Genomic DNA, 16,916 nt, shown 5'->3' on the forward strand with positions numbered 1-16,916 from the left:
CAATTTTTGAGATATGACTACACATGTATTTATTTACTTGTAGTGGAGATTCACCTCTGGAACAACTAGATATTTGGTGAATACCCATGGGTCAGCTGTAGACCCATATGTGTTCCACATATAACCTCGGGTACTGTCTAAGTTCCTGAAGTCTTGGGATGTGGAAACAGGCACTCCTGCTTTAGAAGAGGGATGACTGAAGTGTGGTCACCTTGAAGTGGATGGTGCTAATGTAGTGGTGAGTAGTTGTAGGTTAAGGATGGGCTGGACAGCTCCATCTTCTTTTGGGGATGAAGAAATACAATGAGTATACACCTTGTTGTCATTGCTACATAAAAGCTGTTTCTATGACTCCTTTGGCCAATAAGGAGGTCACATCTTTCAACAACAGCAGAAAATGTACTCAGTTTGTTTTGAGAAGCTACTGAGGGTGATTGTGAGGCACGGTATGAAAACCGAGACAATATACTTGTGCTGTGGTGGAAAGTATCCACTCTTCCGGAGCAGCCTCCCACCGAATGACAGGTCTTTTGTGGTACGGACTTACGTGGGAAGTCACTGCTTAGGTGCAGACACCCCTACCTTGCACACCTCTAGAGAGGTTGTTAATGTAAAGGATCCAAAAGTAATCTGGAGTTTTTGGGTCACTGAAGGACAGGGGTGTAACATATAATAAGTCTGGCATGAGGTGGCTGCTCCACTTGTAGGTGGAAGTCTTGTTTGGCCTTCGTGAAAAGGAGTTTTCTGCTGTTGGATTAGGGAATGCAGAGCTTTCACAGTTTCTGTTGCATTTCAACTTTTTCTAGAATCTTGTGAACATACATCCCTATGGGATGCCCTCTGTTGACTGACAGAACAATAAGCTGCTTCTAGACTTTTAGGCGCAACCATGCACGGCACTGAATGAGGGCACTCCTATTAGTTTGTCGGAAGTCTGTGTAGGGACCATCCAACGCACAGTGAATGCTAGCTTTGGAGATGACTTTACCCTCCAAGACAGTCCCCTAAGCCCATTTACAGTAGACACCCAGTAGATGTTGCAACGCGCTTCTATCTCTTCCCATTGGCGCCTGTCATATCTTTCCAACATGGTCAAAAAGTTGTCAATATGCCATTGCAGTGCTGCACCTGCTTACCAGGAACATCCAATTGTTTTCTTTCTTTATCTGTGGAGTGTAACCTTTCCCTTGCATGAAAGCTTGCTTCCCTAATGTATGCAAAACCACTTACCTGGAGGAAAAAGGCCTCTGATAAAAAATGACTCATTTACATGCACACTGAAATTTTCTCTCTACATGCGATGTGACCAGCATAGGCAAGATCGTTTTCTCAGTTTTGGAGAAAGTCTCTATGAAGAAATCGTTGAATTCCACTTCAGTTTGCAAAGGAACACTCTTAGCTCATGTTTCATCAGGTGGAGAAGCCTTTATGCAAAAATCTCTTCACCTTGGGATCCAAACCCAATAACCGCGCATGTAGTTGATCATCCGCATTTTCCACCTTTGCTGGGTCTGGTAATGAGGCAGTAGTTAGGTAGGCATGCTCTCCTATGTGGGAAGAGCTGGAGGTATGGAACCTGGAGCTAGGAGAATAGCTCTCCTCTGGGTTTTAGGGATGTGAAAGCCCTAATATTGAAGCTGCAACCTCCTCAAATGTAAGTTTATACTTCTTTTGGTGAGGTGGCCAAGAATTGTGTGAGGGGTGTGCCACAATATGCCCAGTGTCTAGATAAATACAGAAGATCCATTGGTTGGCAGAAGGCAGAAGATTTAATTTCTCCTCCTGGGTTTACATTTTTTGCCTATGTTTCCTTCATGTGTTTCTCCCCCTGCCCTCCATTTTGCTCTCTCTTACTCTCTCACTAGTGTGCGGCTTTAGTTACCTATCCATCCTGCATGAGTAAATAAAAAATCTGTCACTCGCATAGGAGTGCGTGATGCCATACGTCATCACGCATGCATATCCGCAAAATGAAAAGACTGACGGCAGCAGCTGTGTCATTACAACGTGTTTCTGTTTTTTTCTTTTGCCCATGGTGTACTGCATCTCCAACAGCACTGGCAAAGTCAATCGGTACCAAAGAAGCTACCTCGTGGCTTTTCCAATGCTTGCATTATTTTGCATTCCCTGCACCCAAATAACCTTATGCACAGTTGTTTGAGAAAACATTGCTTGTTTACATAACAGTGTCTATACGCAAACTTTCTCAGGTACTTTATTGTGGCCACTTGAGTGGCTATCCATGATAAAATTCCCCAAAACCTTTAACTTATGTAATATCCTCACTAGGTCACCTTGTTGCACATTATGCAGAAGGCTTTGGTGCAAGAGAAATGCATCTGTTTCTTCAGCCTTTAACTAGGAAAATAAATGTAAGTCTTTCCATCTATCATTAGGAGTACCTTCGAAGATAGCACTTTTATATTACTACCAGCTGGGATTATATAATACTGCGGGAGGATGGCACAAGGAATATTCCAGAAAATTCATACAGCGTTTCCAGTCCATTAGTGACTTCAATACCACATAGAAATTTAATATCCCGACCAAAGAGGAACATCTTTTAGTAAAAAACATCTAACATAATCAAAATTATTGTATGCAGACGATCTGGTGATAGTAGACCAGACCGAGAGGGGCCTCCAAAGGAAGCTTAACGCCTTCAATACATACTGTGCCAGTAAATTCTTAACAATCAATTTAGATAAAACTAAAACCCTATGCTTCGGGAAAAAGATAAGCAAATTTACTTGGTATATAGGTGATCTCAAACTGGAGACAGTTAATGAATATCGATATCTGGGTTTGTGGTTCGATAGAGCTTTAAATTGGAACTCCCACCTGGATACCCAAAAAGCTAAGGCACTCTCTTCCATATGTGGTCTAAAAAGGTTTAATGGGGTATATGGAGAGATGTCACACCGACCTATGCTGAGAGCTTTCGAAGCAATGATACCTTCTCAAGTTTTATATGGCGTTGAGATCCTTTATTTGAGCGGTAAGGGATCCTGGGACGTGATAGAGGGCAATTGCTTAAAAAGACTCTTATCCCTTCCTCAATCTTCGATGATACAGGCCATCAGGATAGAAATAGCCACAAAATCCTGGAAAATACAAACCCAGATGGCTGTGATTAGATTCTGGAAGAGATTGGAAGACCCCGAAAGCCAAAAAGTAGCATATTGGTGTCGCAATGAAATACTGAGAAGCGAGCTAAAATGGGCAAAAATCTGTAGGGACAAACTGAAAGGAATCTGCAACTCATTAGAGATCGATTGGGACCAGGAAACGCTTCAGGTCCTTAGTACCAAAGGGGAGCTGAAGCAAAGGGGGAAGGAAGTTTCTAAAGCGATTGATATAGGCTATCTAACAAATAAAAAATCAGTGGCGCATATGCTAAATGCTTGGCCCAACGAAAATTGGTTCCCCTACCTTGATAGACTACCTAACCGCGGGTTCAGGCAAGAGATCCTGAGGTGTCGAATTGGGATTAACCCGTGGATAATAAACAAAGAGCTCAAAGCTAAAATATTAGATCAAGAAGGCCGTTGCAAGTGTAAGTTGAGAACCAAGGGAGACTGGCCGCATATTCTGTTGGACTGCCTGTTTCTCCTAGAGCAGAGAAAACTATGGCTGCGCCCGGTTTTCCGAAAATATGGAATAAAAACAAGAATGCAGGCAGCCAGCCTCCTAACAGAAATACCCTTCATTGATATTGTAATTGCCCTATGGAAATTCTTAAAGGTGACCCAGAGTGCACTGAGAACCAAGGGAAAAATGTAGTACTGTATGAAGTTTTACTGACTGAAATTGTTACGATGGTAAGAAAAGTGAATAGGTTTTTAACTTTTATAACATGTTTTAAGGTATTTGTAATTTTTTACTGGTGATTAGTATTTTATAGTTTGGACTTTGTAATTTTGAAAATGAAATGTAGAATTGCTTTTTAAAGAATAACATTTTAAAAAATAAGTATAGGTATTTATTGTATACACCCCTTATTGCGTTATGCTCACTGCTTTGTTTAAAGACTACGGTCATAATAAACATACATTTTTTTACTTTGAAAATTATTGGTCAAATGCACAAAGCCATTTAGCTGTCAAAAACAGTGTGATTTTCTAAATGATAGTGTTAGTGAGCACTACATGGATTTTCAGCATGTACTAAATTAATTTTGCAACTCGGTTAGTGCTTACCGAACAAAAAATGGGTTTAGAAATGCATAGCATATCACAATATGGAAGGGGCATTTTTAGAGCCTCCCTTCCAAACGGTGATTCAGAATGCTATGTATTAATTGTTTACGACCGCAATTTTGGTCCCGAACCATTGCTAGGTTGCTGACTTCTCACAAATCCCCAGGTTCTGCACATAACTGGATTACCCAATTATCCTATATTGAGTCTCAAAGGAGGTGGCAACAGAATTGCATGGAGGAAGGGGTGGCCTTGGGACCTTTCCTCAATTGTGAATTTAAAACAAAATGTTTCTTTGGGAGTGGGAAGTGTTCCAGAGGACCACTGTCAACTCTTAAGCAACCTTTATTTCATTTATTCTTAAAACAAGGCCCTGTTTCCTTTAAGGAAAATGCACAACAGTTAAAAAACACATAGTAAAAAGTGACTGGCAACCACTCTGAATTCGAAATTTTGCGAGATGACTTATTAGTACATACGTCATCTTGTAAAACTATTTTCTATTCACAAAAAATGTTGGTGCACAGTTTGTAACCAATTTTTGCAAATGGAATTTTCGCACATCTGACCCTCAATTTGGATTAATTTTGACGTTTTAACTATCTTGTTTTTAGACGCTGATATATAGTGGCCAACAAACTGGTAGTGGTTAGACCGATGAAGTTAGACACTCTCCCAAAAGGACTGATTAAAGGTATGGGTTAAAAGTAGTATGTGTGTATCATTTATTACAAATTTTTAAAAATATATACCTTTTGAAACAGAAACCCAAATAGCAGTTTGAATCCTCATCGTTGGATACAGGATTACCCACATATCAAATTCGATTTGGCTACCTCACAAAGCGTCAGTGATTTGGGTCCATCACATGAAAAGGCTATGATTTGAAAAGGGATTATAATAATTTTTTGAATAAACAGTCTTTCGAGACAGCATACATTATATTTCTCCACCTTTAGAGGGTAACTTTAGTAGACATTGCCAGTGCTTAAGTTATAAAAGTATAATCATTGAATAATAACACACCGCTTCTATAGTGTGGAATAGCACAATCACACAGGAATCATGATGGGGTAACTTGCACTATGTCTGAGTGTTAACAAAACACATCTTTACAAAAATGTATGCCAGAAGTTACACAGATATCATAAATAAGGCTTTTAATGGTTTGACGTATGAAATGATGTTGTAGGCTAGCAATAAGCCTCTGCAAAAGCTCAGTTTTCATATTTATGCATTTAAGTCTTATTTGTTATAGCTTGTGCCAACAGATTTTAGTTCTGGTAAGTGCCTGATACACTCAAATTGTTGCTTTTTTGGCTCATATTTTTATCTGTGAATCTAGCTTCGAGACATTTTAAGTACCTCTACTTTGAATAAATACATATTTGTACAACAGCTCTGTCATATGATTGAACAGTGAGTAAGAGTGTAAGTCTAATCACATTAATGTGTAGGCTACCTTCCAAATAGTATTGGAGTTATTTTATTTAGTTGCGGCAAAGAGCAAAATAGCTTTCGTTTTGTATTTGACAATTTATTCTTGTAATCTTTGATGTTTGTCGGACATTTTTGACAGAACACAAAAATTTACGAAACAGGCCGAGCCAACAGATGCCGCCCACCCTCCCCCCAGGTCCCCATGGCACGCAGCGCAGGCCCGCAGGCGTGAGACTTTTTCAAGGCAGGTTTACCTGTGTATTGAAATAAGTCTTTATTTTGGGTACTTAGAGATGGTACTAGGGATTCCGTCTGAAAGGCAGAGAAATAGTAGCAGAATATCAGTAGCAAGAACTAAGCACCAACATATGATGCTAGCAAGCCGAGTCTAGGTGAGTCAGGAGCAGAGCTTGGAGTATTCACTGCGGAGGATTGGAAGAATTCTTCGGTTATTGTTACCTTGGTCGTAAACCTAAACCCTTATTCACTGTTCAAAATTGTTTCGTGAATTCTTAGGGGTGTGGTCCGCCCATAGATTTAGTTTCTAGGTGTATCACATATAGCCCTGTCCAGGGGATGCAAACCCCAAGGATGGCTACCTCTACCCACATTACACGGCCAGCTGATTGGCCTGGAGAAGACATATGGGGGTTTCAGGTTTATACTGATATGGGTGATATATTATAACCATCACTCATATAGCAACAAGGGTGTTATGTTATCACTCCTTAAATGTATCATTATGCATTCGTATGAAAATGCACATCAAAACAGATGTTAATAATTACTGGGCACCTTGTTTACATATGTTATGTTTAAATCCCTCAATATTTCTTCCACAAGAATCACTTAGCATGGTAATGCTACAGAAGCACACAACGCTATCAGCGAAAAAGCTATTCTGAAATATATTGAAATATATTCTCTACTTTTATTTTTATATGTCTCTGTCTACCTCTCTCTGTCTTTCTCTGTCTCTCCCTCATCACGAATAATGATATCCAACAATTATGGCATTTTTGCCCCTTCTGATTTTCAATACAAATGCTGTGCCATGCCTAGTTCTGTTCTACTCGAGTGCCAGTGGCAGCTCATTAATAATGGTCGGAAGAGCTGCGCCCCCATTAATAAGATGAGCTGCAAAAAGCAAACATGTTGTTGCTACTTAAGCAAAGAGCGTAAAGATACTATTTTTCTTAAGTACGTTACGCTCTTTGCTTAAGTGTGTTTCCATCACCAACCCGTTCTCCCTGCGCATGTCAGAGCGCTCTACGCCGTCCCTAAATCACCCGGGAGACGTGCTATGCTCCATTGGAAAATATGGACGTGAAGCAGCCCGCCCTAACGGAAGCTCCATGGGCGCCTGGCGTAACAGCTCAGCGTCGGGTGGATGACCTCAGACGTTTCACGTCCAGCAGTGGGAAAAAAAACCTGTCGACTCCTCTTCCTGATGTTAGGAAAGCTAGCCAGAGTAAAGGTTTATTTTCGTCGAGGCAAACATTCAGGTAGTAATGAGTTAGGGTCTAACACACATCTTTAGCAAGAGGGCACGCGTTCCACACTGAAAAATAAACAGCGGTTAAGCCCCTGCGTAATTAACTCACATTAGAAATATAAAGTAAAAGTCAGAGAGAAAGCGCGCTCCCACGATCATTAACAAAGCTTTGTCCTTAAATCCTTCATTTACACCACCAGGTTGATAAGTGTCTCAGTTTGTTTCCCACTCGACATGTTTTTGCTTTTTGGCAAAGGCACCAGAGCCTTTCAGGGAAAAAGTAATTTGTAATATATTTTGAATTTGCCTCAGTTTGCAATAAAAGTTTCCACTCTGTAAGATATCCCACTGTAGCTGCATATAACTTTAAGAGTAAAGACAAGCTGTAAAGACAAGTTGTGCTTGGCTTCTGCTTCCCACCCACGCTCTCACCCCATGTCCCAAAATGAAAGGTAGAGCATTAAAATATGATGCCAAATTGGAGGGAGAAAGAGCTAACAATCTAGTGGCTGAACTGCTCATAGTGAAACCTGAAAAACTGCTAACAATCCCAGGTGCGTGCAATCCCATGCAGTACTTTAATTTCACCATGCTTCCCTTTTCTTCATCATCACTTATGAGAGCATCTTCAAATGCATAAGTGCAGGATGTGTGCTGTTCAAGAATTTCTTTTTAGTTTAAAAGACCTTAATGTTGCTCCATGTATAATAACAATTTACGCCACATTTAGGCATGACAAATGACTTGCCTTTTAGTTAACTCTGGTTTCGTAAGTAATTGTAAAGATCGCACGAATGCTGAGGCGTGTTGGCGCTAGCTTCCTAGAACTGGTCTGACCAAAGAGATCTACTTTATGATGGAGACAAAAAGCCATGTCTTCAAAGATTTCCTAAAAAGGGACATTCGTCATCTGTGTGGAGAGGTTGCATGAATACTTCTAAGCGTTTTTTGTTAACTATCACTTTTACTAAATGCCTCTCAATATACTAAAATAATGTAAAGTATTAAGGTGAAATGCCTGAAACCTGTGAAAGAAATACACTTTTTCTAACTTTGGAGAGGCTTTCTCATACTTTACACGATGTTTGCTGAACGATTTACATGTTAAACAGTTTAATGACTTGTGCATTGGTTCTTACAGCCAAATCAGAGGATTGGCTCAGCTCTCCTATTTAATTTGTTGACTCACCTACCTTTACTTAATAGTACTGAGAAGTTAGTGCTATATTTGATAATCTTTGTAGCAAAGCAATTTAAGTCATGCTCAACCTGGGTAGTGGTACCTGGATAATCTTAAAAAGTCTAACACATAGGGACCTGCTGAAAAGACGTTGGTTGTCATCAATTTTTTCAAGTTTTCATAAGAATGGTGAACCACAAATAGTTCTACGGATGCTAGGGCTTTCCTGTCACACCGTAAAAGTACTGTATTATTTAATGTATGTCTCTTCAGAGTCTCTGGATTTTAAACCAATTTGTGTGGAAATTGAGCTGTAAAATGTGCCAGTCGCACTCATATTTTCGAAGTTTTACAGATGCGTTAACTCCCTTCTCGCTAACCCTTTGAGAGGAAGTTGGGTTGGCATGCTTGGTTCGCTCTACCAAATTCGAAATTCACCATCCACCACTGCTTGTGTCTCCATGGTACACCTCTACTGGCACTGCCCTCACCGTAAACCTTCTCATATTTATTGTGCCAGGCTCTACACTACAGTGCAAACACTAAGGCTTTGTAGCACTGCTAGGCTGCAACAGGTAGCAGAGCGTTGGCCCCGCAGACATGTCCCGCTTGTGTACTGGATGCAGCACTGCATGGGGGATGAGACCGCAGCCTGCCAAGCTCCATGAACCTGTTCTCCCCAGAAAGCACCATGTCACCCGTGTCCTCCACGTGGTCACTAACCAGACATTAGGTCTAGCCAGTGTTCCATACTGGAGCCGATGAAGACATAAAACAGGCTTGCTGCATGCAACTAGAGTCCCAGCTTTCTCACCAAATGGGTCTCCTGCATGAAGATGGAGCCAGTTAGAAGTGCTGCATTAAAGGCTATTTCCTAATTAATGGGGTTTTATTTGTTAGTGGGGAAGAACTTGCTTATTTCAGGTGGGGCAAGCCGGCTTGTCAAAAACTATTTTTTTATTTTATTTAAATAAAACAATTTCATACATGGCTGGTAGGTAGTCAAATTAGGTTTCAAAACAAAAGTGAAATCACTTCTCAGGTTTTTCTCAAAACAGCACTTGGAAACATTAGCGAAATTGTGTTGGAAATCCATAATATCACTCTCTAGTTGCCCTATTTTCACTAGTTGTCCTACAAGGTGTCTTGTTAGCTTGAGAGGAGCAGGCCCTGGTGAATGACTGTGTCCTGTCAGAGAGTCAGTCCATGCCTTGCACAGCTCAGAGTGGCACACTGCTCCTTCCTTACGGTGGCACACATCCCTGCCCATGTCATCACTGCATGTGGAGTCTCCACATGCTATAAAGTGAGATTGGAAAGTGCTGTGTTAAGGCATGTTTTTTGACATGGTTGTGACTAAATGAGGTCATAAGCGGTAAGCCAGTCGCAGCTGTACGATACAACATTAGCTAGTGGAGAATAGTTGATTTCACTGGAATTTTATTGGAATGTTTTGCTTTTGGCGGTAAATGTAGCAGTATTAGTTAAAATCTGTAAAGAAGCTGCATAACACAACAAAATACAATAATACTACACAGTAATGCAACAAAACGACTACACAAAAGAAACATAAAACAACACAGCACAAAGCTAATAGCAATCACAACAGAACACAATCCAATTCAATAACATCAGCATAATACAGTAACATTGCGGACAGCATAGCAGAATAAAACAACACAAAACAATGCTACGCGCAAAAAAGAACACAGCAAATTCTAACACACCACAACAATATGCAATACAAAATAGTAATAATACACCAAAAATAGCTGAACACAACAAAATGCCCATGACAGACTCACAATGAGTACACTAACCACAAAAACATAACTATGGAGTGGAGTGAGATCTCTGCATGGAATTCGGGGAAGCCCCCACTTGAGACTGTAACACAACCCTGTGCGGTTTCCATGTTTGCAGTACATTTCCAGCTATATGAAGGACTCTGTTATAAACGTGGAGTGTTTGTTTGCTGCTCTTTAGCCACGCCCCTGCCCGCCAGCCTCTGAGGTGCCGACCGGGAGTCAAGGGAGAGGGTGTGGCGCAAGGGCCAGAGCTTCCGGCTTTGGAATAGGGAGCTACTTTTGAAACTCGACTGAATATCCTGTGATTCTGTACAAATCACTTGATCTCCTCGTGCCTACAAAAATGAACGTGTCCTTGTGTGGTGTAACTGTTGCTCCTACAAAGCGCTCCAATACCTTTGGGTTGAGTTCGGGCAGCGAGCTATGAAACAAAAGCAGGGAGGGGGGGGGCTAGTTTTACACATGCAAACAGAGTCAAAGGGAGGTCAAGTGTGAACTAGTGGGTACTGGCTTTATTGGGTGACTTTTGATGCAAGGAAGAGTCCTCGCAAACACGCCAGTAGACCCGAATCAGGCGGAGGACTTCAGAATTTTGAAGAGAAATGGGTTTATGTTAGCAGTCTCACCCCTCAGATACCCTCGGCTTCAATTGTAAACCAATGAGGAAAATACATTCCTCCAAAGTTTTTTCTGAAAGTCTCCCACTTGCCTATTTTTAAAATGTTGGTATGCATGGTTCACACCCCAGCCTGCTTTCTTTTCACATAACGTGTGACCCTGGAAAATGCACTGCAACTTCATGGTTAACACTGGGAGAGCTGCTGGCCGGCTGACTGGCGCCAGTACTCTACCCCAAATCGGATCCAAGCACTCTGATTGGTCGGGAAGGCTGTTCGCTCACTGGGTTACTTTTCACTCGTGTGCCCACTCATGCAGGGTTTAATGCATTGTGATGTCTGTGTGTTCTCTTTCTGGTGCATGCGTCTCAACGCTGTGTGTGTAACATTGACAGGTATGAGATTTTTGCTGTCACTGCTATAAACAAAACTGATCCTGGCTTTAGTCCACTGTGACCTGAAAAACGGTGTTGTCAATAACAGAACTTTCATAAATATATAGATAGAAATATCAGAGACACCGTGGACAGATTTGTACGTCTGCTTAAACATGGCAAATGTAGATATTGAATAATAGTTCAATTAAATGTCGATGTGGCTGTAGTGTAAACATGCTGCTAAACGAAGCCTGCGGAAAACCTTCGAAGCACGTCACGGGTCGCGTTTACCTGCTGTGCGACTCCCAAAACACGCCGATGTGCCGGGCCTAGAAGCCTGTGCCCATCAGGAAACAAGGGACAGGTATTTTGGCCAATACTAAACCATACCAAGGGCCACTTTATAAACTTCCACACCATTTCAAACCACCTGCAGCAATGCCGTGAGCAAATTAGTAGTTCATGAACCTTGTGTTTTTTCTTTTTCATCTGGCCTTTTTCTGTCTCGTGTTGTACTGCTATTATGTACACATTTCCTTTTTATTAAGTGTTTCATTCTGTTTTTTTGTAGCTTTTAGCTGCGACTGCTATTATGTACACATTTCCTTTTTATTAAGTGTTTCATTCTGTTTTTTTGTAGCTTTTAGCTGCGATTGTCCCCTGCCTTAGGAACCACCCAGAAAGTGATGGGGCAGTCTTTCGAAAATAAACCTCTTTCTGACAAACTTCTGTGGCACAGGCCCATTTTTCACAACATGTCCCTCTCCAGACAGCACCAACAAAGCATGTGGTTGACAGACCAAATCACCACCAGAAAAAAAGTAAACAGCCCGTTCAGTGCAGGCGCCCTGCCTGCTGTCACAACACCCCAGTGCCATTCTGAGGGAGCGCGCCCCAGGGAGCGAGGATTGATGCCACCGGTCACGGGGCGCAGGCTACCTGGCAACAGCATTGATGGTGCTCCCAGGGGAGTATTAACCCTCTGCGAACACGAACCGTCCGCGCCGGCTCCCAGCTCACAGTAATGTCATTCAGAGAGCCCGGGTTACTCATCTGGGAGCAGCAGTGTGAGCCACAGCAGGGTCCGCCACAAGTGACAACCACGCTGGCTGCACACAGATCCAGGGTTTGTCCTGCCCCTGTCAGTGGCCTCGGTCTGGTGACTCGGGGCCTCAGTGTGACGAGCAGAAGATGCGATGATGCCACGTATCCGCTCTGCTTGAATTATTTCTATGGCGGAAAATGACACTGCAGCCATGAGTCCATGGAACCTCCATGCAATGCCAATGTATGCAGACGTCAGCGCAGGGGGGTGATTTGTAATGTGCACATAACGCCAGAGGCACCAGTCCACGAGGACAGGCGGCAGGGCTGACCAACCAAACCAGACTGGGCGTCTTCTCCATACATGCAGGTGTCAGGGGTGGCGTGAGGTCATGAACCTGCATGGGGGCTCTCTCCTGTCACAACACCCCCGCGCGCTCCCACCCACCCCTCCTCTCCCCCCCATAGCCCACCTTGCCCCTTCGCCCAACCTTTCCATCATCACCCACCCCGCCCCAGGCGGCAGCACCCGTGCACCCCCCACTCCCCTCGCACCTGCTATCCGCAGCACGGCTCTCTCGGCGGGGTCCAGCACCGAGCCCCCCAGGGTCCTTCTCTTGCTCCTCTCGTGGCGGGGCAGGTTCCAGGGCAGCGTGTCCCCGGGGGCGGGGGAGGCAGAGCCCGACCGCAGGCTGCAGTCCTCGTCATCCGAGAAGTCCGCCGAGGAGGACATGGAGCAGCGGTAGGAGCCCGGGTAGGACCCCGGGTAGGACGCGTTTCCCGAGCTCTGGAGGGGAGAAGGAGAGAGAGACAAAGATTGTAGCGTGAGAAGGGGGATGGAGGCGAGGGACCCACAACACAACAACACCACCAGCATGAGCAGCAACCATCTAAGCCCCTCACCATGTTCGCAGAAGCCGAGGTTTAGGTCCCCCCTAAAAAAACAGCAGCGACATGGAGGGCTCCCCTCCTCTGGCTGGAGAGCAAGCCTGGCCTGCGGTCAGCACCAGCCCAATGAATGATCCCACTTCCCGGACAATAATGCTGCTGCTGCTACACTGCTGCAACCGGTGCTCCCCGCTGCCAAAGCGCGGCCTCTGGCGCCACCGCCTGGTCTAAGAAAGGATCGACCAGCCGCTGAATAATTTACACCCTCCTGCGCTCTAAATAGCACATTGAGAGGAGATGGGCTCTTTTGTTGCTGCGCTCCTTGCTTCTTCAGACCACGCCTTTTCTATTCCTTTACCCCACATGCAGCATCCATCCCTTGCGTTCCCCCTGAGAGGGGAAGCTTCCTCCTAGCTCGGAGGCAGCAGGAATGGGGAGACCTGTTTTCAGGAGGAGCTCCGGCACGCAATGAGCGCGAGGGGGATGCGCCGGGATATTTTGTGCTGCCAGCTTTAGTTAAAAAACACAAACGCCCGGCCCGGCTTTAATGCAGACCATGAGCCGCGCTGACATTTCGATGGAGTATTCACAGCCGCCTGTGGTCAAACGCTTTGCCAAAGAAATAAAAAATAGGATCCAGGCAGTGGCACGAGAAGGGGACCGCCATCAATTTCTGGGTAAACACGCCGAGGGGATGGAAAGCAGCTACTGCTCGTTTACTGGAAGGCATGGGCATCTCTAGCTTGGTTATGTGTCTTCCATCAGCGCAATGGCACAGCCCATGCCCACAGCGAGAGCGCGAGCAGCGCGCAACCCACCCCACGGGGGGCGCTGTAGGGATTTATTTGCCTTTCTTAGTTAGCTCCAAAAATATGCCCAGAGGCGCTTGAGGCAGAATGACAATCCGACCTTTCAATTTCATTTTATTTTCTACATATTTTTTTGGGGGGGACAAAGAAAAATGTTTTTTTTTATTGTACCCAGGTGTGTGCGCTTCTCTATTTTTCAAATGTTATGCTTTATTATATTGTCATAGCAAATACGCCTTTTAAGTAATTTGTTTATGAACATGGATAATGTTTAGAACGTGTATAGATTGTGTTGTATTGTGCGTTTTGTATAATGGCCAAAAGAACCAATTACAAGAAACAGAGTATAATTTAAAATATAAATTACATTTCCGACGTAGGTTTCGCACTGTATGGTCAGTGTGGGGGTTTCATTTATGTTACTTTCTGTTCGAATTTTTTATTATTACCTTATATTGCCCTCAAAACACTGTTTATAGTATATGAAACTCGAAATCCATATTTCCAATGGGTGTAGATGTCATATTTATTATCTCACACTTTGGTTTGGTGACATCACTTCGCGAGCAGAATGGCAAAAACGTAAGGCAGGGACTGAATGCAAGGGACCAAATAGAAAAGAAGCAGTAATAAGGTCTGATCAATGCTTGAATTAAACTTCTAGACTTTACCCTCTGATGGAGACATCAGTAGGCAGCCGTAGATCACAAGGTGAATAGCGTGGAGTGACTCAGCATTTCATCCTCACGGTTCATAGTGTGTGTAACATAAAATTAGACGACAATAACTCCCATTTTTACAGTACAATGAACAACAGCGGCTGCTATGTGACAAAAGTTGTGGGGGCAGCGTGGGGGTCAGCATGGGGGGCAGCTCAGGGTGACAATAGCAATAAAAAATAAGAGCACTTACCTGCCGCCTCAGTACTTCTCTACTGCTAGAGCACAGGCTCCCAGACTCCCCTCCAGCCTACCGAGACTCTGCTGTCATGCTGCTAACACCAGCATGAGATAAGCGCCAAGATTGGCCTGAGCGGGCTCGTTTTGCCCTCCACGGGTACTGAGAGCCTGTGCCTGCTGTTCTCTCCACCCGGCAACACAGCTTGGGTTGGAGAGATCTTAGTGCGCATGTCGATTTGGATGTCCTAAGACAGCCAGACCGAACCGACATGCCCACTTGCAGCAGTACCCACCACTCCTCTTTCAGTGCTGTCATCATGATGGCCCCACCCCTAAGACTCGGCTCCTGAAGAAAAATAAAATGGTAATACAATAGTTATATTATCATTTTTTTTGTGTTTGCGTCTGCTGGCAGGGGGTGACGCTCTTCCGCCATTACGGAGGAGCCGCCACTGACTATGAAGTCTCCCTGCTTCGCCTGGTATTCGCCAGACTGCTGAGTGCTTATCTCGCCTTGCTCGCTTTAGCCTGATTAATTATTTATTTGAGTTCGTAGCGCTAGATTGCCCCGCCTGTTTATTATTAATTAATTGCTGATGTAAATTAGATCGTAGCCCTTGATTGCCAAGGTCCGCTTTTACGATAATTTGAACTTGTGCTGTGCTGCCTGCAGACTCATTTGTGCCTGATTGTGCCGGCGCCACTGCCGTTTGCATCACGCTATTTACGATTGTGGCCCAATCCTGTTTCGATATTGGCTTGCTGCCATTTTGTTGTTGTTGTTGTGCCTCCCTGCCCTGATCTCCACCCCGCTCTCGCCTCCCAGCTGATCCTCCCTCCCGCTGATACTGTTTACCCCGCTCTGCCGTGGTAGCGCTGTGACCGTCCTGCTCCCATCAGAAGCGGTCGCTCCACACGCTGCTCCCTGCTTCGCCTGGTATTCGCCAGACTGCTGAGTGCTTATCTCGCTTTGCTCGCTTTAGCCTGATTAATTATTTATTTGAGTTCGTAGCGCTAGATTGCCCCGCCTGTTTATTATTAATTAATTGCTGATGTAAATTAGATTGTAGCGCTTGATTGCCAAGGTGCGCTTTTACGATAATTTGAACTTGTGCTGTGCAGCCTGCAGACTCATTTGTGCCTGATTGTGCCGGCGCCACTGCCGTTTGCATCGCGCTATTTACGATTGTGCCCCAATCCTGTTTCGATATTGGCTTGCTGCCATTTTGTTGTTGTTGTGCCTCCCTGCCCTGATCTCCACCCCGCTCCCGCCTCCCAGCTGATCCTCCCTCGCCCGCCCCCTCCACTATCTACATATGACAGATGCTTTTGCGCGCAGCGTTCACGCGCAGCGGACGCGCCCCAGTCACGCCGAAGGTAAGCCAAAGGTAAGCCCATCTACGCCCGTCCGCGCCTGGACCGCGCCCAGCGCCAGACCCCCTGGTCCACGCAAATCCCATTCCACCCCCATAATATACGACGCCGCAACGCTCTCAGCGCTCAACCCCGGCCCACTCCCAAACTCCTACCAAGCCGCTCCAGGACACACCCATGGACCCTTCACCTGTCACTCCTGCAAGTTCGCCTGCATCAGGAGTCACACCAAATCCACAAACTCCAAACAGAGCTCGGACACTAACCACCTAAAGTGCTTACTGCTCAACACCCGCTCAGTCCACAGACACTCCATCGAACTCTGGAACCTACTCGACACTACATTGCCGGACGTCGCCTTCCTTACAGAAACATGGATGAACGCCTCATCAGCCCCCGACATCGCCATAGCCATCCCGGACACCTACAAGATCATCCGAAAGGACCGCATCAACCAAACAGGAGGAGGCATCGCCATCGTCCATAAGAACACCATCCGCATCACGACCAGCTCCGACGATAACCTCGCTACCGCCGAACATCTTCACTTCCAGATTCACACTGACCCCAAAACCACACTCAGAGGCACCCTTATCTACAGACCCCCAGGACCCCGCTCACAATTCAGTGAAGACATCGCTGACTTCATCAGCCCACATGCCCTCCCATCCGAGAACTACATTCTACTCGGAGACCTCAACTTCCACCTGGACAAGAAAAACGACAACAACACCACCACCATTCTGGACAACCTGGCCAATCTCAGACTCAAACAACTCATTGACA

The 16,916-nt window shown here is 44.7% G+C and overlaps 1 protein-coding gene across 1 annotated transcript in view; it reads right to left on the reverse strand.

Annotated features, from left to right (window-relative positions):
* Positions 1-16,916, reverse strand: part of DST (dystonin) — a 1,528,317-nt gene that overhangs the window by 1,241,755 nt on the left and 269,646 nt on the right. The window contains exon 4 of the mRNA XM_086926448.1: positions 12,716-12,947. Coding sequence (XP_086782574.1) covers positions 12,716-12,947 — 232 coding nt within the window. The remainder of the gene's footprint in view (positions 1-12,715; positions 12,948-16,916) is intronic.

The sequence above is a fragment of the Lissotriton vulgaris genome, chromosome 6, assembly GCF_964263255.1.
Source record: "Lissotriton vulgaris chromosome 6, aLisVul1.2, whole genome shotgun sequence".
NCBI lineage: Eukaryota > Metazoa > Chordata > Amphibia > Caudata > Salamandridae > Lissotriton > Lissotriton vulgaris.